The 24,981-nt window shown below is 50.0% G+C and overlaps 1 protein-coding gene across 1 annotated transcript in view; it reads left to right on the top strand.

Annotated features, from left to right (window-relative positions):
- LOC131406886 (anthrax toxin receptor-like) overlaps window positions 1–21,705 on the top strand; it is a 59,323-nt gene extending 37,618 nt beyond the window's left edge. Inside the window, exons 10-18 of the mRNA XM_058542750.1 lie at window positions 9,163–9,232; window positions 9,798–9,876; window positions 11,874–11,942; window positions 12,276–12,470; window positions 12,564–12,686; window positions 13,939–13,977; window positions 15,111–15,182; window positions 16,696–16,773; window positions 21,481–21,705. Coding sequence (XP_058398733.1) covers window positions 9,163–9,232; window positions 9,798–9,876; window positions 11,874–11,942; window positions 12,276–12,470; window positions 12,564–12,686; window positions 13,939–13,977; window positions 15,111–15,182; window positions 16,696–16,773; window positions 21,481–21,705 — 950 coding nt within the window. The remainder of the gene's footprint in view (window positions 1–9,162; window positions 9,233–9,797; window positions 9,877–11,873; window positions 11,943–12,275; window positions 12,471–12,563; window positions 12,687–13,938; window positions 13,978–15,110; window positions 15,183–16,695; window positions 16,774–21,480) is intronic.
- The last annotated feature ends 3,276 nt before the right edge of the window (window positions 21,706–24,981 follow it).

Below are 24,981 nucleotides of genomic sequence, written 5' to 3'. Positions count from 1 at the left end.
GCACCTGTGGGTTTGTCATATATGACCTTTATTATGTTGAGATACTTTCCTTCTATACCCATTTTCTTCAGAGGTTTTATCATAAATGGATGCTGTGTCTTGTCAAATGTTTTCTCTGCATCTATTGATATGATCATGTGATTTTTATTCTTCATTTGTTAATGTAGTGTATCACGTTGATTGATTTGTGGATGTTGGACCATCTCTGCATCCCTGGAGTAGGTCCCACTTGATCATGGTGTATGATCTTTTTAATGTGTTGCTATATTCGATTTGCTAGTACTTTGTTGAGGATTCTTACATCAATGTTCATCAGTAATATTGGCCTGTAATTTTCTTTTTTGTGTTGTCTTTGTCTGGTTTTTGTATCAGGGTAATGTCGGCCTCATAGAATGAGTTTGGAAGCTTCCCCTCCTCTTCAGTTTTTTGAAAGAGTTTGAGAAGGATAGGTATTAAGTCTTCTTTGAATGTTTGGTCGCATTCACCAGGGAAACCATCTGGTCCTGGACTTTGATTTTTTGGGGAGGTTTTTGATTACTGTTTCGATCACTTTACTTGTGATTGGTCTATTCAGATTCAGTATTTCTTCTTGATTTAGTTTGGGAAGGTTGTATGATTCTCAGAATTTATCCATTTCTGCTAGATTATCCAATTTGTTGGTGTATAGCTTTTCATAGTATTCTGTTATAATCTTTTGTATTTCTGAAGAGTCCATTGTAATTTCTCCTCTTTCATTTCTGATTTTATTTATTTCAGCCTTCTCTCTTTTTCTCTTGGTGAGTCTAGCTAAAGGTTTGTCAATTTGTCTGTCTTTTAGAACAACCAGCTCTTAGTTGCATTGATTTTTTGTTTTTTTGTTTTGTTGTTTTTTTACTCTCTCATTTATTTTCCCTGTGACTTTTATTGTTTCCTTCCTTCTACTGCTTTTGGGCTTTGTTTGTTCTTCTTTTTCCAGTTCCCTTAGGTGCAATGTTAGATTGTTTATTTGAGATTTTTCTTGTTTGTTGAGGTAGGCCTGTATTGCTATAAACTTCCTTCTTAGAACCACTTCTGATGTATCCCATAAAGTTTGGCATGCCATGTTTTCATTTTCATTTGTCTCCAGGTATTTTTTTATTTCTCCTTTGATTTCTTCATTGGCCCAATCATTGTTCAGTAGCATTTTCTTTAATCTCCACATATTTGTGGCTCCTCCAGTTTTCTCCCTGTGGTTGATATCTAGTTTCATACCATTGTGGTCAGAAAAGATTCTTGGTATTATTTCAATCTTCTTTAATTTATTGAAACTTATTTTGTGGCCTCATATGGGATTTATCCTGGAGAATGTTCCATGTGCATTCAAAAAGAATGTGTATTCTGCAGTTTTTGGATGGAATTCTACTAAGTTATTCTGGTCTAATGTGTGATTCAAGGCCAATATTTCCCTTACTGATCTTCTGTTTCGATGAGCTATCCATTGATGTAAGTGGAGTGTTAAAGTCCCCTACTATTATTGTGTTGCTGTCTATTTTTCCTTTTATGTCTGTTAATAATTGCTTTATATATTTAGGTGCTCCTATGTTGGGTGCATAGATATTTACAAGTGTTATACCCTCTGTTGGATTGTTCCCTTTATCAGTATGTAGTGCCCTTCTTTCTGTTATTACAGTTTTTGTTTTAAAGTGTGTTTTGTCTGATATAAGTATTGCTACCCAGCTTTCTTTTCATTGCCATTTGCATGCAGTATCTTTTTCCATCCCTTCACTTTAGGTTTGTGAGTATCTTTAGGACTGAAGCATGTCTCTTGTATGCAGCATATATAGGGGTCTTGTTTTTTCATCCAGTCGGCCACCTTTTGCCTTTTGATTGGAGCATTTAGTACATTGACATTTAAAATAGCTATTGATAAGAATGCATTTATTGCCATTTTGTTACTTTATTCCTGGGTGTTTCAGTAGTTCTTCTCTGTTCCTTTCTTCTTCTCTTGCTCTCTTCCCTTGTGGTTTGATGGCTTTCTTTAGTATTATGTTTGGGTTCCTTTCTCCTAATTTTTTGTGTATTTACTATAGGTTTCTTGTTTGTGATTATCTTGAGGTTCATATATAATAACCAACATATATAGCAATCTATGTTAAGTTGATGGTCTCTTAAGTTTGACCTCTTGCTAAAAGCTCTACTCTTTTACTCCCCACCTCCCACATTTTATGTTTTTGATATCATATTTAACCTCTTTTTTGTGCATATGTATCCATTAACCTCTTATCGTAGAAATAGATAACTTTAGTACTTTTGTCTTTTGACCTTCATAGCTGGCTGATCTGCTACCTTTACTGTATATGTGCCTTTACCAGTGATTTTATTGTTTGGCAGGGTTTCTTGGTAATTTTCTTATTCCTATTGGCAGTCTTTTCTTTTCCACTAAAATAAGTCCCTTTAGCATTTCTTGTAAGGCTGGTTTATTGGCGATACATTCCTTTAGTTTTTCCTTGTCTGGAACACTCTTTATCTTTCCTTCCATTCTGAATGATAACCTTGCCAGATAGAGTGTTCTTGGCTGTAGAATTTTTCCTTTCAGCACTTTGAATATATCATGCCACTCCCTTCTAGCCTGTAAGGTTTCTGCTGAGAAGTCAGCTGATAGCCTTATGGAGTTTCCTTTGTGTATAACTTGTTGCCTTTCTCTTGCATCTTTTAGGATTCTCTGATTATCTTTAATTCTGGACATTTTACTTATTATGTGTGTTGGTGTAGGCCTCTTTGGTTTTACCTTGTTTGGTACTCCCTGTACTTGCTGTGCCTGGATGTCTGTTTTCTTCCTTAGATTAGGAAAGTGTTCAGCTAGTATTTCTTCAGATAGGTTCTCTGTCCCTCTGTCTCTCTCTTCTCCTTCTGGGACACCTATAATATGGATATTAGTGCACTTGATGTTGTCCCAGAGGTCCCTTAGGCTGTCCTCTTTCTTTTTAATTCTTTTTTCTTTTTGCAGTTCAGCTTGGGTGATTTCCTCTAGTCTTTCATGCAGCTCGCTGATCTGTTCTTCTGTATCATTTGCTCTGCTATTGAGTCCCTCTAGTGAATTTTTCGTTTCCATCATTGTATTCTTCATTTCTGATTGGTTCTTTTTTATATTTTCCCATTCTTTGTTGACATTTTCACTGAATTCACCCATTCTTCTCTCAACATCACTAAGCATCTGTATGAAGATTAGTTTATACTACTCTTTTTCAGGTAGATTGTTTATCTCTGTTTTGTTTGTTTCTTTTTCTGAGGATTTGTCCTGTTTCCTTATTTGGAACATATTCTTTTGTCTCCTGATTTTGCCTCTTTCTCTGTGCTTGTATCTGTGTATTAGGTGGGTCAGCTACGTCTCCTGATCTTGGAGAGGTGGCCTTATGTAAGAGATGCCTTACGAGGCCCAGCAGTGTTCTTCCCTGTCATCACCAGTTACAAATCTTCCAGAAGTGACCCCTGCGTGGGCTGTGTGCGTCCCTCTGTTGTGGCAGGGTGGCTCTTGCTGCAGGTGCAAGGGGATGCTAGACTGTCCTGGCCAGCTGGTTGTAATGCTCAGCTGTGTTACTGCTGCTGTGGTCTTTTCAGTCACTTTATCGGGCGTGGGAAGTCCTAGTACAGTTGGCTACGAGGTCTAATAGCACATACCTGCTCCAGTTTTTCTGTTAAGTGAGTAGGCCCCCAGTGTGTCGGGTTGCTAGGCTCAGGGGCTCACAATTGCTACAGGCCTCTGGCCGGCTATGTTTTTCTCAGCTCTCTAAGTAGTGCAGCTGGGTGGGGCTTGCCCCAGGCATGTCAGCACACAATTGTTTCAGGCGTTGGAAGGTGGGGCTGATCCTCTATGGGGCTGTTTGAGAAGCACAAGTCTGCTGGAGCTGACAAGTCTCACTGCCCACAGGCCCACACACTCTGTCAATGCAGTCCTGCCCCATGTGCATGCCCTCACCCACTGAAGCGGGCCCACTCGCCCCGCTGCAGAGGTCCCACACACTCCGCCTATGTGGGCCCACAGGTTGCCCAAGGGCTCGCTGTTGGGTGGAGCCAGTCCCTAGGTCGGGATGCCTGCTCTGGCTGAGCTGGATTAAATCGATGGTCTAGTGGGTGGGGCCGATGACTGTGCTGACAGACCAGGGGAAAAACTCCAATGGCATCTGCCAGCATCTGTTTGAGCGTGCCTGTACCAGGTCACAATAATGGCTGCCGCCAAAGTCTCAGTCCCTGGGGAGATGGTCCCACCATGGGGAGGTGTTGTCTCTGGCCGAGATGTGCCCAGAGCCTATCAAGTGAGTTTCTTTTCACCAAAGGACTGTGCACCTTTCTTTCAGGTGATTTTAGATTGCTTTCCGAAACGGATGAATTTGTATATGGGCCCTTAAGAGCAGACTTTTCTTTCACTTATATTCAATAGCTTTTCTGGGGGTTTTCCCCATTGTTGTTCATAGCCAGCAAAGCCAGATATTATGACACATGTCTCAGTTGTGCAGAGTCCAAAAACTGCTTATTTTGGCAAAGCTCTCCTGCTCAGATCCCCCACTCCTCCAGGGAAGGCTGCATACCTTAAGATTGTTCCCAGCTGTGAAGTGCCATGGCTGGATGTAGCTGTTTCCTGTCGAGAAAGGAATTTCTGCCTCTTCCACCTCAATCAGCACTGCCCCTTCTTGTGAGGGTTCTTTTTGTCCAGTTTTCAGTTGTCTCATGTGTAATTTTTCCAAGGGTAGTTGTAAATTTCTTGTGTCTATGGATGGAGGTGAATTCAGAGTCCTCCAGTGCTGCCGTCTTTCCAGCCAAGATTTTCTTGCTGTGGTTGTTACTGTTGGGGGAGTTGGTGTGAGGGGTGCTGGGAAGCAGAAGGAGCAGCTCTCTGGACAAAGCAAAATGCTTTAGTTCCAAGTCTCTTCTGCTTAAACATCTGAAAGCATGCCCATGCCTTCCACTTATGGAGACTTTCCGGAGCTAACCAGACCCTTTGTGAGAGCCACAGGCTCTAGAGACCGTGGGGGCCCTGCTGCAGAGGTGAAGAGGAACTTGAGGGCAGCAGGGGACACAGGTAGGAAGGAAGGGCATGCAGGCAGAGGGGCAGCCTGCATTTTACATGTGGGCTCCCGTTGTCTTGAAACACTTGAAAACCTAACAAAACTTGTCCGCAGGGCAGCTTTGGCCCACAGCCCAAGAGTCTGTTCTCTTCAAGGCTGAGAATGTGCAGACTTTGTCTTTATAAGCTAGGTGCAGCAGGAAGACCTGAAGCAGGAGGAATGGGGACTGCCAGGTCCAAGGTCACGCTGGCATTCCTGAGGAATTGCCCTCGAGTCGATGGACCTTGGGCAAATCAAGCATCTTGATTGGAATTAGCCAGGCCTGGGCCAGGAGGCAGCGGTGGGGGCTAATGACCTTGGGCTTGCAGCAGGAAGACCTGCATGTTATCCCGGCTAACTCCCCAGGCGCAGGCCCGCTAGCTGCCCTCTCTCTATCCCCTGGTGTGTGCTTCAGGGGCGGGGATGTGCCAGGGCAGCCCCAGCAGCCTGGCGACGGGCTAGGGCCCAGAGCTGCACCTGAGCATGTTAACGTCTCCCAGGGTGTGCTGCGTGTGCTCCGTGAAGGGTCAGGAAGAAGCAGGGGAAGAGCAGTCATCTCCAGGCTTCTAGAACTGCAGCTAAGACGAGATTTCACCTTCCACTGGGGATACTCCAGTGCAGGATCCTGGACTCCTTGCCTGCCTCCCCTGAGTCCTGGCCCTGCTCCTGGGGCCTCCAGCCTGCCATGGGCACACAGAAAGACGGGGAGGAGGAATAGACCCCCAGGTGTTCACAAAGTCCCACGGGCACCCCAGCCTGGGTGCCCACCTCCGACAGGAGTCAGGGATGTCTTCAACCTGAGTTGTCTAGACTCCTCTCTTGTTTATGTGAAGGAGGGCCTGGTGGAGAGTACGGCCTGCACCCCTGTGGTGGACCACGGGATTTCAGGGTTGTAAAGCCATGGCTGGGTTTCCCTGATGGAGGGGATGAGGCTGGGTGCCTTTAATGGGCTCAGTGGGTCAGGGGCAATGATGAGGGGACCCCCGGGCGCTCAAGGCCCTGCCCAGACACCTCAGAGTAAACCCTCAGCACCAGCAGGTGAGGATCTGGCCCATGGGTCCCACGGTTGCTGGTTCAGACACAGCTGCTTCCTCATAGGAACGTCCTGGGAGTTCCATTTTGAGGGTGGCCTGCCATACTTGAGAGCAGAGGGAGGAAAGCACTCCACCCCTCCTCACACACACCTTTGGATGTTGCTCTTGCAGAATACTACGAACTTGGGTTTTTTACTTCTGGCCTAAATGAAAAAAAAAAGGATTCATATCTTTGCAGATATAAGTTGGATGTCATCAATGTCTTCAGTAAGTAGCCCCCTCGGTGCTTCCAAGTGACAAATTTCCCACGCCAGGCTGCATTCCCCTCAGCCAGCCAAGGCTTCAAAGCCCTTGCTGACCATTCTCTGTGGACGCTGTGGGGATAGAGGAGGCATGGACAAGCAGAGGAGGGACCTACCTGAGAAGCCTGGCCACCTCCCCTTCATCTGCAAGCCAGGAAGTCGTCAACCCCCAGCACCACAAGAGGACTTGGAGCGGGGCTTTCCCCCTGCCGGGGCTGGGTGTGGGGTGCAGGGTCTGCCCTCACAGCTTCATGCCCCTCCCTTTCACAGCTCTCAGTCCCCCTGAGACCCAAGGACCCAAATGCCACAGGTCTGCTTCTACAGGTGGGAAGTGGAGGTAGCCCCGGGGCCCTGAGGCCGTGCCGGTGCACTGGTAGCTTCCCTAGGAGGTTGTGTCCACCTTGGATTGAGAGACAATGCCAACTGCTGGCCTGGGTCCTGGAATCCTGCCTCAGGCACATGTCACCTGTGTGTCCCTGACCCAATGAGTGTTCTCTTCTCAGCCTCTGCTTTCCCTACTGCCAAGTGGGGCCACTGTAGTGGTTGCACTATCTCAGCTCTAGCACATATGTAAATCTAGTTTTTGGAAATACAGAGGCATTGGGTGAACCCCCATGATGGCTGGGCAGCCTGAGGAAGCCCAGAGTTGGGGCAGGCAGATGTTGTACCTCAGCGCTGAGGTAGGTGTGACCTTCCCCACAGAGGGCATGGGGAACAGTTGGACTGTCTGCCTCCTCCTCAATCTCCCGGTTGGCCCCTGGATGCCTTCATTTGATCTGATCATCTATGTTCAGTGACTTCTTCCAGGGCCATCTGGTAAACCCGGAGCAACTCCCCTGCCCCAGCACACTTCTAGGCCATCTCTCCTTCTTTCCATGGGTGCCTAGAATGGGGCAGAGCACTGTCACTGCCACATTCCCCCACTGCAGCGTTGTGTAGGCAGCCTCAGGGATTGTGTCCCTGTCTGTACTTTCTGAGGAGAGGCTTAGGGACTGAGTAACTCCCTTATACAGAGAGCTAATGTGTACTGAGCACTGACTACATCAGGTACTAAGGGCCTCACCTAACACTATCCCCACTCATTCTCAGAAGACACCTATTGTTACCCGTTTGTGTGGATCTGGAAGTGGTGGCTTTCTCCCTGCTCTGGCCTGTGAACACCCTACTGGAAAAATCATTTCATTTCTTTCGGAGTTTTTTCCCACTTAATCCCAAGCATCCCACCCCTCAGACCCAAGTCCTTTCCCCTAACAGTACTTGGCCATTAGTTTTCATTATCAGCACCAATGAATAGCACTGACCTATGGCCACAGTTTAGGCTTATGAAAAGAGTTTGTGGGGCCGGCCCACAAACTTGGCGGTTGGACGTGCATGCTCTGCTACTGGCGGCCTGGGTTCGGATCCCGGGCGTGCAAGGATGCACCACTTGTCTGGCCATGCTGTGGCGGCGTCCCACATACAGCAACTAGAAGGATGTGCAACTATGACATACAACTATCTCCTGGAGCTTTGGGGAGAAGAAGGGAAAAAAAAAAAGGTGGAGGATTGGCAATAGATGTTTGCTCAGAGCCAGTCTTCCTTGGCAAAAAGAGGAAGATTGGCATGGGTGTTAGCTCAGGGCTGATCTTCCTCACAAAAAAAAAAAAATCAGAGATTGGGCTCAGGACTGAGAAGGCTCCACAGCTGCAAGTTATGAAACTCTGTTGAGCCTGGTGAGTGCCACCTCCACACGAAAAAACAGAAAACAAGAACAAAGAAAGCCCTTAGTCCCTCCTCAGGCTCCCCTGTCTCAGTAGGTGGCCGCATCGTCCACCCAGTCACTCTGGTCAAAAACTTGTATGTCATCCTTGATTCCTCTTTGTTTTCATCCCCACATCCAGGCTACCAGCAAGCTCTGTTGCCTCTTCGTCTAAAACACATCCGGGTCTGGCCAGCCCCTCAATGGATTCATTGTACCTAGAATAAACCCAAACCCCTTCCCAGGGCCCACGAGGCCTGCCCACCTCTCCTCACTCACTTCTGTCCTCCTCAGCAAGCTCAGGTAGTCACGCCTCAGGGCCTTGGCACATGCCATCCCACAGCACAGAACACTCTTCCCTCGCATCTCTCCCTGGCTTTCCCCTCATTTGGTTTCAGCTCCAGGAACGCCTCCTCAGAGAGACCTTATTTTTAATGGAAAATTTCAGTAAAAAAGGAGCAAAAACTGGGTAATGACCTTGAAGCAGGCTTCACCTACTTTCAGTAATTATCAACCCTGACCAGTCTGGTTTTGTTGATACCCTTGCCATCGATTATTTTGAAGCAAATCCCAGACAAGCAGCGTTTCAGGTATAAATATTTCAGTTTCTCTGAAAGAGAAATTGTCTCTGACAGGCAGGACAGGTTACCCGTTCCTAAGCAGCTGTCCCTTCCCCCTCCATTCTCTGTCCCTTCCCTTGTCTAGTGATGTCATGGTACTTATCACTCTCTGGCATTTATTTTGTTCATTGTTTGTTATTTCATTGTCTTTCTCCCTCTCCAGTCCCTCAAGTGTGAGGCCCTTGAGAGCAGGGACTCTGCCTGCCTTGCTCCCCTTAAACCTCAGAGCATGGCCCGGTGCCTGGTGCCTGCTAGGAGCGCAGTGGTATCTTTGGATAGAAGAAGGCAGAGAGAAGAGGAGCTGGCGTCTGCCCAAGCGTTAGCTCTGCTTGCCAAGGGCAGGGAGGAGGGGAGAGGTGGATGGACGGACATGTCCACTGACGTTCTTCTCATGTGATTTTCTTTTAGATAAAAAACCTACCTCTGTGACAAAAGAAAAATTAATTTGCCCAGGACATGTATTTGAGAAGGACGAACAGTAAGTGCTGCAGGTCAGGGGCCAGATCGGGAGTTTTTGCCACCATGAGTTGTCCAGAATATAGGATGCCACCTCAACTGGGGCAGGTGCCTGTCTCCAGGAAGACTCAGGGTATCCAGCATACCTGCCCTTGGTGGTGGTCCCCCGAGGTGCTCAGGGATCTGCTGTGGCCCAGGATCTGCTGAGGAGGGCAGGATGCGGGAGATGGTGTCCCCCAGGGAGGGATCCTTTGCTCCAGGCAGCTTTCAGAGGTAAGCCAACATACTCTCTAAATACAGAAGAGTCGGGATAGTGACACCAAGCAGCCATCGCTGGTCACTTAGCCCATGGCCACAGGCATCAGACCCCATGCAGGGCTCCTCACTGCCTGGTCAGCCTTCACTGCACAGGTTGACCTCATAGAGCTTCGGGTGAACTCTCCTTACCCATGCTGTCTGCTCTCCGGTGGCCAAAATGCCTGGAGTTCAAAGTCATTACAATAAGACTTGTGGGCTACAGTTTGAGTCAAATGAAGAACTGTGTTTGTCTGGGTTGCTCGTCACTGTCCGCCTTTTCTGTGCTTTAGGAAGGTCGTGGTTGATTTCAGCCTGAATAATGGCGTCAGCTTCATGGGCGAACCATTGAAAATCACCAGCAAGGACTGTGTGAGTGCCAGGGTGGGGCTGCAGTGGAGCCCCTGCACTGGAGGGAGAGACACCCTGGGGATCAGGAGGGGAGAACAACACTCCAGGCAGGCCCAGCAAGTAGCTTGTGCAGACAGGTACCTCGGGCAGCATCTCACAGTCGGCCTGGACCCTAAGCACTTCCTCGGGGAGCTGTCCCCCCAACTCAGGCTTGGGAAGTGCCCTGGGAGTGCTTTTACAGGAGCACCAGGGGTGCAGCCAGCTGGCCAGGCCTTGCAGAACCTCTGCTCTCTGTGAACCAAGTGTCGTTGAAGGCACCTGGAGGAGACCAGTTAGAACTCTAAGCGGATCCCAGAAACGGTTCTGAGGATCTGCCCACACTATCTCCCACGCTGCCACCTCCCTGACCCGGGTCTAGTGGTGGAGATGTCAGGGCTCCATCCTGGATTCCAGCCGGAGTGAGTGGGAGAGGCTGGAGGGTGTGTGCTAGGAGCCAGAGTCCAGGACCTCTGGGGCTCCTGGGCCCTCCAGATCGGGGTCCCTGGCACAGGGGATCTGGAAGGTGGGCCCAGCTGTGGCCCTGCACAGCCGGGGTGTGTTTGCACTGCACTGATGCCCAAGCTACTGGTACAGCTCTGAACCCACTCATAACTGTCACAGCCCCCGCCCCCAAGCCTGCTTGGGGACACCTGCTGTCATTTTGCAGATGTCTTCAGCCTCCCTTCTGCCTGTCCTCCTCTCTCCTGCTCCTCAGCTGTCCCTCTGCGCTAACTCTCTCTGACCTCTGCAGGAAGTGTCTCCTCTGTGGGTGGGGAAGCTGTCAGGGCTGTGGGGAGGGGCCGGGGACTCAGCTCAGGGAGAGGCACCTGGGAATGGAGGTGCTGCCCCCCGGGAGCCCACTCGTCAGAGCTTCTCATCATCCGGGTGCCTCAGCCCGGGTCAGCATGACTTGGGCGACAGAGAGCGTTAGGTGGTGGAAGACGTGTGCGTGGCAGGAGGGACGCCTGCGCCTATGGCCTCCACCGTGTGTCCAGTACCAGCTTGTGAGGGTTGCAGCGGTGCTGACTGTCCTCCATGTGTGTGTCTTCGCTGTCCCTGGACATCCACTCACGGGTCAGCAGCTGAACTCAACACGTTCACCCGTCAGGAGTCCCACCAGCTGACAGCCCGCCCTCGACAGGCGCATTTAGAAAGAACTCAAGAGCAGCCTGTGGCTCTGGGCCAGCACAGGGCCGTCACCGTCAGCCTGGCCTTTGCCTCTCACTTCAGGGCCCTGTTTCCTGGGCACAGGCTCTGTCACCCCACTCTCCCTCTCCTGCTTCTCTGAGAGCAGAGACTTGGTGTGGGGAAGGGCTGTGCAGCGTGCGTGTCCACAGATGCGGCACCCTTTCCCGTGGTCATGAGGAACACAGTAGCTCCCGTTCCTTAAGCCCCGACGTGGACCTGGCCTGTCCCGGACTTGCTGTAATCGCTCTCAAACCCAACAAGTGCCCGCTCGTTTCCTCGTTACAGGGCGAAACAGGCTCAGAGAGGTTGAGTCACTTTGCCCAAGATTGCAGAGCCATGAAGTGCGGAGAGAGGCGATGGGGGCTGGACCCGGGGCTCCTGCCTCTGCTCTTGCACCCCCACCTCTCAGTGGGCCCAGCAGCCCCTCCTCACCCGTCTGTGTCTCTGTAGCTTTTTGTGGTCCTCGCAACACCCCTGTACTGTCAAACATGGCATGCACTGAGGGCTGGGTTTGGTCAGTCCGTGGAAGATTCTGGAATACCTTGACAGGGCTCTGGGGCAGAGCTTCTGAGCAGAGCCAGTGGTGGGGTCTGTGACCCAGGGCTCCAGAGTGGCTCTCCTGGTCCCAGCCTTGGCCTCCTCGTCCTGCTGTGGTCCATCGAGGTGGGGCAATCTGAGGAGAAGAGGGAGCGGGCAGACGAGTATGTCTGGTGTGGGAGGCCAGGTGGTGGGCACCTGGGAAGAGGCCACCCGGGCCCATCCCACGCCTCTGCCACGTGTCCTTTCTGTAGCCAGATGCCACGGCTGTTCCAACGACGGAGACCTCTGTGCCCACAACTGTCACACGGAAGAGGACCCCAGTGCCCACGACTGTCACACGGAAGAGAACCCCAGTGCCCACGACTGTCACACGGAAGAGGACCCCAGTGCCCACCACTGTCACAAGGAAGAGGACCCCAGTGCCCACGACTGTCACACGGAAGAGAACCCCAGTGCCCACCACTGTCACACGGAAGACGACCCCAGTGCCCACGACTGTCACACGGAAGACGACCCCGGTGCCCACGACTGTCACATGGAAGACGACCCCAGTTCCCACGACTGTCACAAGGAAGAGGACCCCAGTGCCCACGACTGTCACACGGAAGAGGACCCCAGTGCCCACGACTGTCACACAGAAGAGGACTCCAGAGCCCACAGTTGTCACACAGAAGAGGACTCCAGTGCCCACTACAGTCACACAGAAGGACACCCCAGTGCCCACGACTGTCACACCGAAGGAGACTCCCGTGCCTACGACTGTAACACAGAAGAGGACCCCAGTGCCCATGACTGTCACACAGAAGGAGACCCCAATGCCCACAACTATCAGAGAGAAGGAGACCCCAGTGTCCACGATTGTCACAAAGGAGGAGATCACAGTGCTCACGCTTGTCCCACAGGAGGACGTCCCAGTGCCCGAGGTTGTCCCACAGGAGGAGGCCCCACTGCCCACGGTCATCCCACAGGGCCTGACTCACGACAAACATTTCTTCTTCCCTGTGCTCATCCCGGCCCTGCTCATGTTCCCGGTGCTGATCTGGTGCATCTGGTGCTGCAGGAGGGTGAGTGACCCTGCCCACTGCACTGTGGCCCAGGCCCACGGGAACCCCGCAACGGACCCAGATGCCAACCTGCCCCATGGTCCTGCCTGTGGGCAGGTTCCCGTCAGCTCCAAGGTCGTCACATGAGCACAAGAGGCGCAGGCTCTGTCCTCCATTCCAGGTCACAGACACAGCCTGGGCTTCTCAGGAGCCTCCTGCCTCATACGTACCTCAGGGAGGTGGCCTACGGGCTGCCCTGCCCCTGGGGAGAGGTGACCCTAGGCCCCTGAGACCAGGGCTGCCTCACAGTGGCCAGGCTTCTGGAGGACTCAGGTGGACCAGAGCCGGGAGGAAGCCTCTGCTGTTGAGGGAAGAAGGGGGGTCTGCAAGAGGCACAGAGGGCCCCAAAGGGAGATTGATGCTGGCTGGTAGGATTTGGAACCTTGAAAACCAGCATGGGTCTCTGCACATCTTTAGTGCCTTCCGTCAGTCCCTCCTCAGTCGTTACTAAGCACCAGGACATGCTGGGCCCCGAGCTGGGCACAAAAGGACAGAGTGGGGGGCCACAGCCTAGTGTCTGCTCTGGCGTTGGTGCCCGGGGGTATTGAGGGTAAAATGTCAACCTTCATAGGGTGTGGCAAGTGCCTTGTGTAACGAGAACAAGAGCAAAGGACAGGGCCTGGCCCGGGGGAGGGAGGGAAGGCAGAGGCTCTGGCTCCCTGGGTTTGCAAGGACACATGCCAGAGATCTGGATGGAGAGAGAGGCAGAGGCAAAGGCAGAGGCGTGAGAGGCCTGAGCAAAGCCGCAGGAAACAAGGCCTTAGGATTTCTACAAAGGGGGAGCAGTGAGGAGAGAAAGCCCAGGGGCGGGGGCCTGTCATCCCTGAGGGCTGCGAGGCCAGGGAGGGCTGCAGGGCCTGGGGAGGGGAGGCGAGGAGGATGGAAGTGGGGAGTGTTCTCTTGTCTTCACATGATGTAAGGCTGCTGAGGAAAGGACCAGGCGGGGTGGCTCTACCAGGGACCAGGACCTTAGTCTGCTGTCTCCCCGTCCACCCTCCAGGGAGGTACCCATTCCCCTTGGACACCGAGGAACCCGAGGTTCAGGGAGCTGGAGCCTGTTAACCACAGACCACAGGCAGCGGGCGCCCAGATTGACACCCCGAAGCCTGTGTTCTGTCCTTGTGCTGCAGAGCAGGGTCCCGTCCTGCTTGCGGGGCTGAGCCAGAGCCCTCCCCGCCCCTTCCAGCCTGTGTTTGTCTCTTTAACATTCTAGACCGTCAAGGAGCCACCACCAGTGCAGAAACCAGAAAAGGTAGGTGCTGTTGGGTCCTGATGCTGTCAGCATGCCTGATGCACACACTGAGCTTCCCAAACAGGCCTCCTGCAGCCTGTGGGGCTGTTTCCACTCCCCCCCGCCAGCTCCCGAGCACCTGGCCAGAGAGAGCTGGCAGAAAGAAGGTGACAGAGGAGCAAGGGGGGACCTGGGGAGGACGTGGGACACAAAATGTTACCCACAAAAACCCTTTCTGTGCTCCCAACCCAGCCTGACCCAGGGCCTTTGTCACTGAGTTAGCAACTTGGGGTAGCCTGCCAGGATCCCTACTGAAACAAATGGGGCTTTTGGGTCAATTCCCAAATGACTGTTTGTAGGATGGTCCTTCCCCAGGACACAGGTGAGCTCTGGGAAAGGGGTCTCAGGTTTCAGGGACCTCGTCCCCCCTCCAGGTCTCTTGTATGTTGGGCTCCATTTCCTTGGTCTTCATCCCTGTCCTCTGGCGGGGTAGGGGCTTGGCTGGGGCTGGCCTTTAGGGACTGCAGGGCTGAGGAGGGTGAGGGAGTCTTACCTGGCATTGAGCTGTGAGGGCGGCCCAGCCCAGGGTAGCACAGGGACTAAGGGTTAGGTGAGCAGGCTGTGGTTCGCTGGGCGTGGGGGCCAGAGCAGTGCCCATAAGAAGTCGTTAGAGGTGGGGCCCGGGGTCCCGAGGCACGGGGACCTGGGCCTGGGATCTGGAGGGCAGCAGGCCTCACTGCCCAGGACTGGCCTCTGTGCTGGTTGCAGTGTGGCCTGGGGAGGCTGGATTTGCCCGAGGCAGGGAATACAGCCGTGTCACCTGGAAATGCTCGCAGCCCTGACGGCCCTCCATGACGTTGCATGACCTCACACTAGGCTTCTCCAATAAGGGAGGCCTCCTGGAAACCAAGGGGAGGGGACAGGATTTGTTGGCCTTTTGGGAAAGAGCCATCTTTGAAAACTGAAATGAGTCTGCTTGTTTTTCACACCAGGCCCCTCTCCTTTGGTGCAGGATGCTGCTCCTTTGCCTTTGAACTCTCCAACAAGCATTTGCTGAGTGGCGGGTTTTTGACAGGTGCTGGGGCAACAGATGTCATGTGTCTCTACCCCAGAGGCCACCAGACCAGGAAGCAGACAGTGTTTTCTCTTCCTAGGAGCCAGAGACATGCCCCACAGTGATTGTCCCTTGTTGTGGGTGCCAACAAGACAGGATAAGACAGATGGAGGTAGGAAGGGCGCTTAGAGAGGGGCTGTGACCCCCAGGCTGGGGTGTGGGAGGAGGGGGCAGCCAGTTCATGCCACACAGCCCTGACCCCGAAGGCATGGCTTGGGTGAAGATGAGCTCTATGGGCACAGGACTTTGAACACTCAGTGCCTGACAAAAATCTGAGGCCTTCTTGACCCTCGTGGCCAGCATAGGAGAAAAACTCTGGGGGCTCAGGCTCACACCACCACCAGCAGTGTCCTTGCTTCAGGTCTCCCCTTTGGAAGGGGCACCAGTTTCTGGACATTGGTGGCTGGCTCACAGCCAGCCAGTCCCTGGGTCTCCGAGGTTTGTCATCAGCTCCAGCGATGGCTGGGCTTCACCGGCCACCAGGTAGATGAGTGAAGAGAAACTACATCACAGACAGGCCTGTGCAGGTCACAACAAAAAAGGAATGTTCTGAGCCAAGTTCTTACACCAGTAAACTACCCAGCAATGGCAGTGGCTCCTGCTGCCCCTGCAGAGGGTCCCTCAGCAGAGTGAGGGGAAGAGCCAGCTACATGTCCTTGTGGCCACTGAGATGGAGATAGGGGTGCAGGAGGAGGGGGCCTGAAGGAAACCTCCTTCCCCAGAGAGTGCTGTGGCCCCAGCTTGGTGAGGGAGAAGCCAGCCCACCAGGAGGCAGGAGATGACAGGGCTGGAGAGGGCCCTGGGTGGCCGGTGGTGAGGAGGAAAGAACCATGCGGTCTCTGCCCGGCTTTGCCCTCCTGCTCCCTGGTCCTGCCTCTGTCCCTGGTCGGATCTGTTGTTCCTCCTCGGAGCCTCAGATGGGAGCTGGAGAGCCAGGCCTGCCTCTCCCCTGACGGCCAGTGTGGGGGCACAGAGAAGCCAAACACACCTTCCAGGGAGGGAGGAGGCCGCCTGTGAGAGGCTTGCTCTTGCTCAGTGGGCATGACCCCCACCCCACCAGGACCCAGAGTGGCCCGAAGTATAGGAACTTGCAGCCATGATGCCCCCCATCACTGGGTCCAGGGACACCTTCTGGTCTGTTCTCTGCCTTCCTCTTCCTGCTCCCTCTCCCACCCCCCACCCCTGTATCAGGAACTGGACCCCCAAGCAAGGCATAGGTCCTCTTCCCTGCCTTCTCCTTGTGCCCCCAAATGAGGCCCTCTTCCCCCTTTCTTTGGCTCCTGCACAGGTCCCCAATGCTAACCTCGCGTTTCCCCTTCAGGACCTCTCCTTGGCCACCACATATCTCCTCCAACCTCTGGACTTTTCCTCTAAAAGTAGCCCCTGACTTCTGCTCCTGCACCGAAAATACTGATTTGTCCCAGATTCCAAAACAGTCTGTGTCCCACAGTGACCACCCTGTTCAAAAGGCACCAGACACCATTCCCTAGGTGGAGGCTGCAGTGCTATCTCGGCGAGTTCATGGGTCAGAGCCCCCGGAAGCCACTGGGAGCTGGAGGGATCACCACACCTGTGGAGACAGTGTCCACGCCTATAGGTTCCTCACAGCCACATCTGCCTTTCAGGGCAAACTGGATACCTTGTGTAACTTTGTTCAGAGCTGCAACCAGGTGCCATTGATGTGGTGTCAGCCCAGGGACAAGGTAAGCAGCGGACAGGCATGTTCCCCATTGGGTAGGGTCCTTTGCTTTTGGCCCTTGACAGTTGCCCTCTGGGACTGTGGGTCATCTGCCAAGGAGGAATGGCCAAGACATGGAGACATGGTGCTTGTGAGCCTCCCGGGCCCATTCTGGACATGACACCCATGCATTTCCCTTGCATTGTCATGTCGGAAGTGTCAGGAGCTTTCTTATCTAGAGCAATACCCGGCCCTTCCAGACCTAAGTAAAAAGGGCTGGAGAGGAAGTCAGGCCAGTGAGGGCTATTGGCCTCCCAGTCCATCGTCCTCCTCACTGCCCACCCAACCCTGTGAGTCTGCTGGCTCCTCCCCCTGCACTGAGACTCTCCTGGGCTGGTCACACAGGGGCCAGGAGTAGTGGAGGGCATGGTGACACCCTCCCCAATATTGTCTGCCCAACAGTGACTGGTTTTACCAACTGTAAAGGTTCTGTCCTTCTGTCATTACCTGTGTCAATGAGGAGAAGCCAAATTGTTAAAATTGTCATCTTGGAATGTAATAATAATGAAGGCTAATTTTTTTAAAGTTTATTTATGTTTTTATTGAGGTGACATTGGTTTATTACATTATATAAATTTCAGGTGTACATCATTATATTTCAATTTCTGTGTAGACTACATCTTGTTCACCACCCAAACCAATTACCATCCGTCAGGGTGCACGTGTCCCTTTTACTCCTTTTCCCTTCCCCCTCCCCACTTCCCCTCTGGTAACCACCAGTCTAATCTCTGTATCTATGTGTGTGTTTGTCATTGTTGTTTTTATCTTCTACTTATGAATGAAATCACAGGTATTTGACTTTCTCCCTCTGGCTTTTTCCTGCTTTGCAGAATACCCTCAAGGTCCATCCATGTTGTCGCAAATGGCAAGATTTCATCTTTTTTAGGGCTGAGTAGTAATCCATTATGTATACATACCACATCATCTTTATCCATTCATCCATTGATGGGCACTTAGGTAGTTTCCAAGTCTTGGCTATTGTGAATAATGCTGCAGTGAACATAGGGGTGCAAATATCTTTTTGAATTAGTGTTTTTGTCTTATTTGCATAAATACTCAAAGTGAAATAGCTAGATCTTATTGTAGTTCTATTCTTAATGTTTTGAGGAATCTCCATACTGTTCTCCATAGTGGCTGCACCTGTTTGCACTCACACCAGCAGTGTGTGAGAGTTCCCTTCTCTCCACATCCTCTCCAACACTTGTAATTTCTTGTCTTGTTAATTATAGCTATTCTGATGGGTGTGAGTTGATATCTCATTGTAGTTTTGATTTGCATTTCCCTAATAAATTAGTGATGTTGAAGATCTCTTCATGTGCCTGTTGGCCATCCATATATCTTCTTTGGAAAAACGTCTGTTCAGATCTTTTGTCCGTTTTTTAATTGGGTTGTTTTTTTGTTGTTGAACTGTATGAATTCTGTATGTATTTTGGATGTCAACCGTTTATCAGGTATATGGTTTGCAAATATCTTCTCCCAATTTTTAGATTTTCTTTTCATTTCATTGGTCGTTTCCTTTGCTGTGCAGAAGCTTTTTAGTCTGATATAGTCCCATTTGTTTATTTTTTATTTTGTTTCCCTTGCCTGAGTAGACATGGTATTTGAAAAGATACTGCTAAGACCGATGTCAAAGAGTGTACTGCCTATATTTTCTTCTAAGAGGTTTATGGCTTTAATAAACAAGTCTTTGCAAGTCTTTAATCCATTTTGAGTTAATTTTTGTGTATGGTGTAGGATGATCCTCTACTTTCATTCTTTTGCATGTGGCTGTCCAGTTTTTCCAGCATCATTTATTTTTCCTTTTTTTTTTTTTTTATGAGGGAGATCAGCCCTGAGCTAACATCCGTGCCAATCCTCCTCTTTTTGCTGAGGAAGACTGGCTCTGAGCTAACATCTATTGCCAATCCTCCTTTTTTTCTTCCCCAAAGCCCCAGTAGATAGTTGTATGTCATAGTTGCATATCCTTCTAGTTGCTGTATGTGGGACGCGGCCTCAGCATGGCCGGAGAGGCGATGCGTTGGTGCGCGCCCAGGATCCAAACCCCGGGCCGCCAGTAGTGGAGCGCGCGCACTTAACGGCTAAGCCATCGGGCCGGCCCCCAGCATCATTTATTGAAGAGACTTTGGCAGTGCAGTCCGCTTTTAGATTGACCCCTGAGCACCTACAGCATCTCCTACTGAATAGAGTAAAGGATAAATTCAACTGAATACGGCAAAGAGCTGTAGCATCCAGCATCCCAAAGCCCCCTGTATCTTCCTCTGTCCCCCGGGTGAGCTCAGATCTGGGACGTTAGCACGGATGTAAACCCTCTCCATCCTGTTGTCTTTGGCTTGTCCTCAGTTCCATTTTAAATCTAGCTGTGACATTATTGGTTTGACAACTGCTCAGACACAACACCTCCCTCAGCCACAAGTTTCTGCCAGAGGGCGTGCACTCCCTCTCCCAGGAAAGCCCTTTGCTCCCTGTTCTGGAGCCTCTGCATCTTCCTGTGCAGGCTGCCCTAAGAGCTGGTCATGGCCACTGGCAAGTCGATGGCAAGAGACCATAGGAAAGAGTGACAAGGAGAGGACCTTGACAGCAGACATCAGAACTGGAGGACCGCAGCAGCAAGGACAAGGGCCCCTGCACAGGAGGGGCCTAGAAGGGCCTAGAGCACAGCAGCAGCAGCAGCATCGTCCATATTCTTAGATCACCCTGTACGCACAGTATTGTCATTAACTGCTGTGTCACCACGTGTGTCATTTACACAGCTCGTTGACGTCGCTGCCTTAATCTAATCCCACTGCATCCTTGGATGCACTATCTGTGTTCTGCAGAGGAAAACGTTCAGGTTTGAAACCCGCCCAGGACTTGCACTTGGCTCTCCTGCCTCTTGAGTCTGCCCACTTCCTCTGTGGATGAGATGCTAAATGCGGCCTGAGCCACGCAGAAAACATGCTCAACACGTCTGGGTGGTGGCAGGGGAATGGTACACGTGATCCAGGAGAGACTCATCACGAATCCCGAGCGGTGGCATGCTCACCTGGCCAAATCTGCTCTTTCTGTCAGTGTTTTGGAGAGCTGTGTTTTTATCATAGGTCACCTGTCTGGGCCAGTGTATACTTTCCTGTGGCTGCTGTAACAAATTGCCACAAATGTAGTGGCTTAAAACAACACAAATTTATTTTCTCACAGTTCTGGAGCCAGAAGTGTGAAATGGGTTTCCCTGAAACGACATCAACTTGTCACCAGGGCCATACTCCTTCCTGAGGTTCTGGGGAGAAACACTTTCCTGTCTTTTCCACTTCTAGAGCAGCGTTCCCCATGTTCCCTGGCTCCTAACTCCTTCTTCCATTTACAAGCCAGCAGGGCAGCACCTTAAATCTCTCGGCTTCCATCATCACATCGCCTTCTCCTCTTCTGTGTGCAAATCTCCCTCTGCCTCGCTCTCACTGGACCCTTGTGATCACATATAGGGCTCACCCAGGTAACCCAGGATAATCGCCCCATCTCAAGATCCTTAACGTAGCCACATCTGCAAAGGCCCTTTTGCCCTATAACCTAAAAAATCCACAGCTTCCGAGGATTAGGACCTGGATATCTTTCGTGGCCATTATTCAGATGACCATAGCAAACCATTGAACTACAAGCCTCTATGGGAGCAAAGATTGTCGTATTCAACACCTTGCACATTGTGTGACACATAATGAGCCTCAGAGGGTCACGGAGGCATGAAAGTGTGAGTGTATATGGCGTAGGGGGTGTGCAAGGACCACAGTAAGGAAGGGCCACGCCCAGCGGCCTTTGCTCTGCCTGTGCTCCTAAAGGCCTGATACCTTGGTGTGCCAGTGGGTTTGTTTGGGTTAAAGGTGGACTCTGTGGTCCTTGAGGAACCACCCACTGGAAGCAAGCCGGGGGTCTGGGAAAGGCCGAGGTGGTTTCCCTCCTCTTGTATATGCCGCTTCATGGAATGTGGAGGCCCTTTCTTACTTGCTGTCTGCATCCCCTGGAGCTGGAGTGGCCAGAGGTGCTGCCAGCTGATCAGTGTGCCCAGGCCACCCTCCCTGGCACATCCGGGCCTATCAGCTGGAGGTCCTCAGCAAAGGCAGAGCTGGGGCAAAGGGGAGATGACAAGAAAATCAGGGGCGGTTGGTACTACACAGAGATTTTTCTATCTAAAGGGCCTGCATCATTCTTTTCCCAAAACGAGATGCCCGTGGGTGCTGCTGCCTCCACAGCCTGTCACCCATCTGAGGGTGTCCCCACCTGCCCTTGCCCTGGGGACCCGGAGCTCAGCCTGAGTGCTGTGGTGAGGGCTCATCCCTTCAGCACACGGTCACCAAGAGAGCGTGGGCAACACTGAGGCAGAGGCAGCAGTCAGGCTTCTTCTTGCTCCCCAGGCTTCCAGTCCAGGGGGAAGCAGAAAAGTTCAACACTAGAGCAAAAGGAGTCCAGAGTCAGAAAACGAGCTGCCGGGGAAGGCAGGGCAGATTTCCCATGTCTGAACAGCATCTCAGAATAGGACTCTGGGCTAGAGGCCAACACCCAGGAAAAGGAAGGGCATCAACAAACGTCCACCCTGTGGGTCCTGACGGGTCCAGAGCCCGACCCCCCTGAGCCAAGGAAACCACAGCCTTCTGGTCCCCATTGCAATGGCTTCTCAGTGACCTTCTCTCTCTTCTCTTCCCTGCAGGGGAGGTGCATCTGCTTCACCCTAGTGAAGCCCCCCTGCACACAGATGCCCTGCAGCTCAGAGATCTGCCTTCAACCCAGCCAGGAGTGCTTCCCCAACAGCTGCTGCTCACGGTGCCAACACCCCCCACCCATCTGCTCCCGGCCTTCCTCCAGGATGCTGTCACTGATCCCTCCCCCTGCCCAGACACTCTGCAGAACTGCTTTGTCACTCCCACCCCCTTAGCCCAACCTGCAAAGCACCAAAAACCCAAGATTGTTAAGAGCCCCTTGTGTACTGAATTGTACATATATATTGAGTCTTGGTTTACAGTCAAAAGGAGTTGGAATTTATTCCTGATCAGCAAGAGAGTTTGTTACCTGGTAAGCACTGCTCCACCATATGAGACGTATCTATACTGCTCCCGCAGGGACAAAGCACCCTGGTGTCCTGTGGATGTAGACATGGATCAGTCCCACTCCCTGCAGCCTCGCCTTCATCTGTCACCAAGGGCTGGGACGCATGGGATTTTAGGCAAATTCTGCTCTTTGGAAAAGCCCAAAACGCCTTTGAAATATGAATACAACTGTATGTCTGTCACTCACTGGCTGTTACTTAATCTCTTGGGCAAGTTATTAATCTTCTTGTGCTTCACTTTCCTCATTGAAAAGATGGGAATAATGTCTCCTCTACAAGGTGCCATGAGGGTGATGGTAAGTGCTGCAATGTGCTCACCTCAGGGCCAGGCGTCTAGTAAACACTCAGGTGCCTAATAGTTAAGATCTTCCCTCCCTGCCCCAGAGGAGGAGAGGAAGATGAGCACAGGGACATCAAGAAGTGTCTGGTGAGGTCAGGGGAGTCAGAGAAGAGACGATGCCTGGACCTTTTAGCTCTGGACACCAGGAAATGGGGGTGGCACAAATAAACATTCTCTGTAATGAGGCTGCTGACCACACATGGCTTCACATCCCAGGCCTACCAACCACATAACCTCCTAGACACTACTGGAAAAGGCCCTGGAACCTACTACCTCCTTCAGAAATGTTAATTCCCTTCCCATACCCTCAATATTTCTCATGATGTAAAGTAAATCCTAGGTGCCCACTTTACTAAGCTTTCAAATCTGCTCCTCTCTTGAGAGAGCCAGAACTCCCAATCTTTCAGATCCCTTCCCCTGAAGTCTTTGAAGACCTGATCAAGTTTTCTTTCCATGATAACGTTTGAGTACTATCCATAGACAAGACTCTATTGTGAAATCCCAGAACACAGGTGTGAGGCTGTAGCATCACCCTGGACCACAGTCTGAGGAGGAAAGAGGAGACTGCTTACTCCTGTACACATGCCAATGCAATGAATCAGAGATCGTGAAGAATCGGTACACAACTTGATGAAAAGAAACAAAAAAGCTCCAATAATTGACCCTAAAGAAATAGAGATCTATGAACTGTCTGACAAAGAATTCAGAATAATCCTCTTAAAGAAATTTAGTGAACTACAAGAACACACAGACAACTAAATGAAATTAGGAAAACGATGCATGAACAAAATGAGAAATTCAACAAAGAAACAGAAACCATCAAAAGAACAAATACCTAGAGCTGAAGAATACAATGACTTTACTGAAGAATACGATAGAGAGATTCAACAGCAAACTTGAGCAAGCAGAAGAAAGAATAAGTGAACTAAAATATAGATCGTTTGAAATTATCCCACCAGAGGAGCAAAAAAAAAAAAGAAAGAAAATTAAAGAGTGAAGAAAGACAAGGGGACATTATCAACAGAAACAATATATGAATTATGGGAATCCAAGAATTCAAAAAGAAAGAGAAAGGGATAGAAAGTATAATTAAAGCAAAAAGAGTTGAAAACTTACCAGATATGGAGAGAGAAATGGACACCCAGATTCATGAGGCCCAAAGGACCCCAAATAGGTTGAACCTGAAAGAGCTATACCAAGACACATTATAAGTAAATTTCCTAAAGAAAAAGACAGAGGGAATTTTGAACAGCAAGGGAAAAGTGAGTTGTCACATACAGGGAACCCTGTAAGACTTAGGGTGGATTTCTCAACAGACACTTTGCAAGCCAGGACAAAGAGGGATGATATCTTCAAATATTAAAAGAAAAAACCTGTCAACCAAGAATACTATGCCCAGCAAAGCTGTTCTTCAGAAATGAAGGAGAGATAAAATAATACCCAAACAAACAAAAGCTGAGGGAGTAAGACCTGCCTTACAAGAAAGGCTAAAGGATATTCATCAAGCAGAAATAAATGTATAATAATTAACATCATGAAAACATAAGAATGTATTTGTATAACACACTGGTAATGGCAAATATATTGTCAAAGTCAGATTCTCTAATATTGCATTGATGGTGCATAATTCACTTAGAACTTTAGTTAAAAGGTTAAAAAATGTAGGGGCCAGCCCTGTGGCATAGCGGTTAAGTGCGCATGCTCTGCTGCTGGTGGCCTGGGTTCGGATCCTGGGCGTGCACCGAAGCACCACTTGTCAGGCCATGCTGTGGCAGCGTCCCACGTAAAGTGGAGGAAGATGGGCACGGATGTTAGTTCAGGGTCAGTCTTCCTCAGCAAAAAGAGAAGGATTGGCATGGATGTTAGCTCAGGGCTGATCTTCCTCACAAAAGAAAAAAAAAGGTTAAAAAATGTATTAACCATAAAAACAATAATTTGTTATTGGATGTATAATATAAAAAACATGTAAATTGTAATGTCAATACAATGACAATAATGTCAAATTGAAGGAGGGAGAGGTAAAAGGATAAATTTATGTATGCTATTGGTATTGTTATTATTAGCTTAAAATAGAATGTTATAAATATAAGATATTTTAGGTAAGACCCATGGTAACCGCAAAGCAAAAACCTATAGTAGATACGCAAAAAACTACGAAAAAGGAATCCAAGCATACCCTTGCAAAAAGCCATCAAATAACAAAAGACAGCAAGATAAGAATCAAGGAACAATGGGTCTACAAAATCGTTGAAAAAAAGTAACAAAATGGCAATAGTATGTCCTTACCTATCAATAATTACTTTTACCATAAAAGAATTAAATTCTTCAATTAAAAGACATAGAGTGGATGAATAGATAAAAAATAAGATCCAACACTATGCTGCCTATAAGAAACTCACTTTAGCTTTAAAGACTCACATAGATTAACAGTGAAAGGATACAAAAAGATATTATAAGCAAATATTAACCAAAAGACAGCACTGATACCTATACTTATATCAGACAAAATAGACATTAAGCTAGAAATGGTTGAGAGACAAAGGTCGTTTTATAATGATAAAGAGGTGAATTCATCAAGAAGATAGAGCAATTATACATATTTGTGCACCCAACATTGGAGCACCTAAATATGTAAAGCAATTACTAACAGAACAAAAGGAGAAATAAAGAGCAATACAATAATATGTGGGAACTTTAATACTCACTCTCAACAATGGAAAGATCAGCCAGCCAGAGAGTCAATAAGGAAACATTGGATTTAAACA

This window comes from Diceros bicornis, chromosome 6, assembly GCF_020826845.1.
Source record: "Diceros bicornis minor isolate mBicDic1 chromosome 6, mDicBic1.mat.cur, whole genome shotgun sequence".
In the NCBI taxonomy this organism is placed as follows: Eukaryota; Metazoa; Chordata; class Mammalia; order Perissodactyla; family Rhinocerotidae; genus Diceros; species Diceros bicornis.
This window is presented reverse-complemented; position numbering and strand designations above follow the sequence as displayed.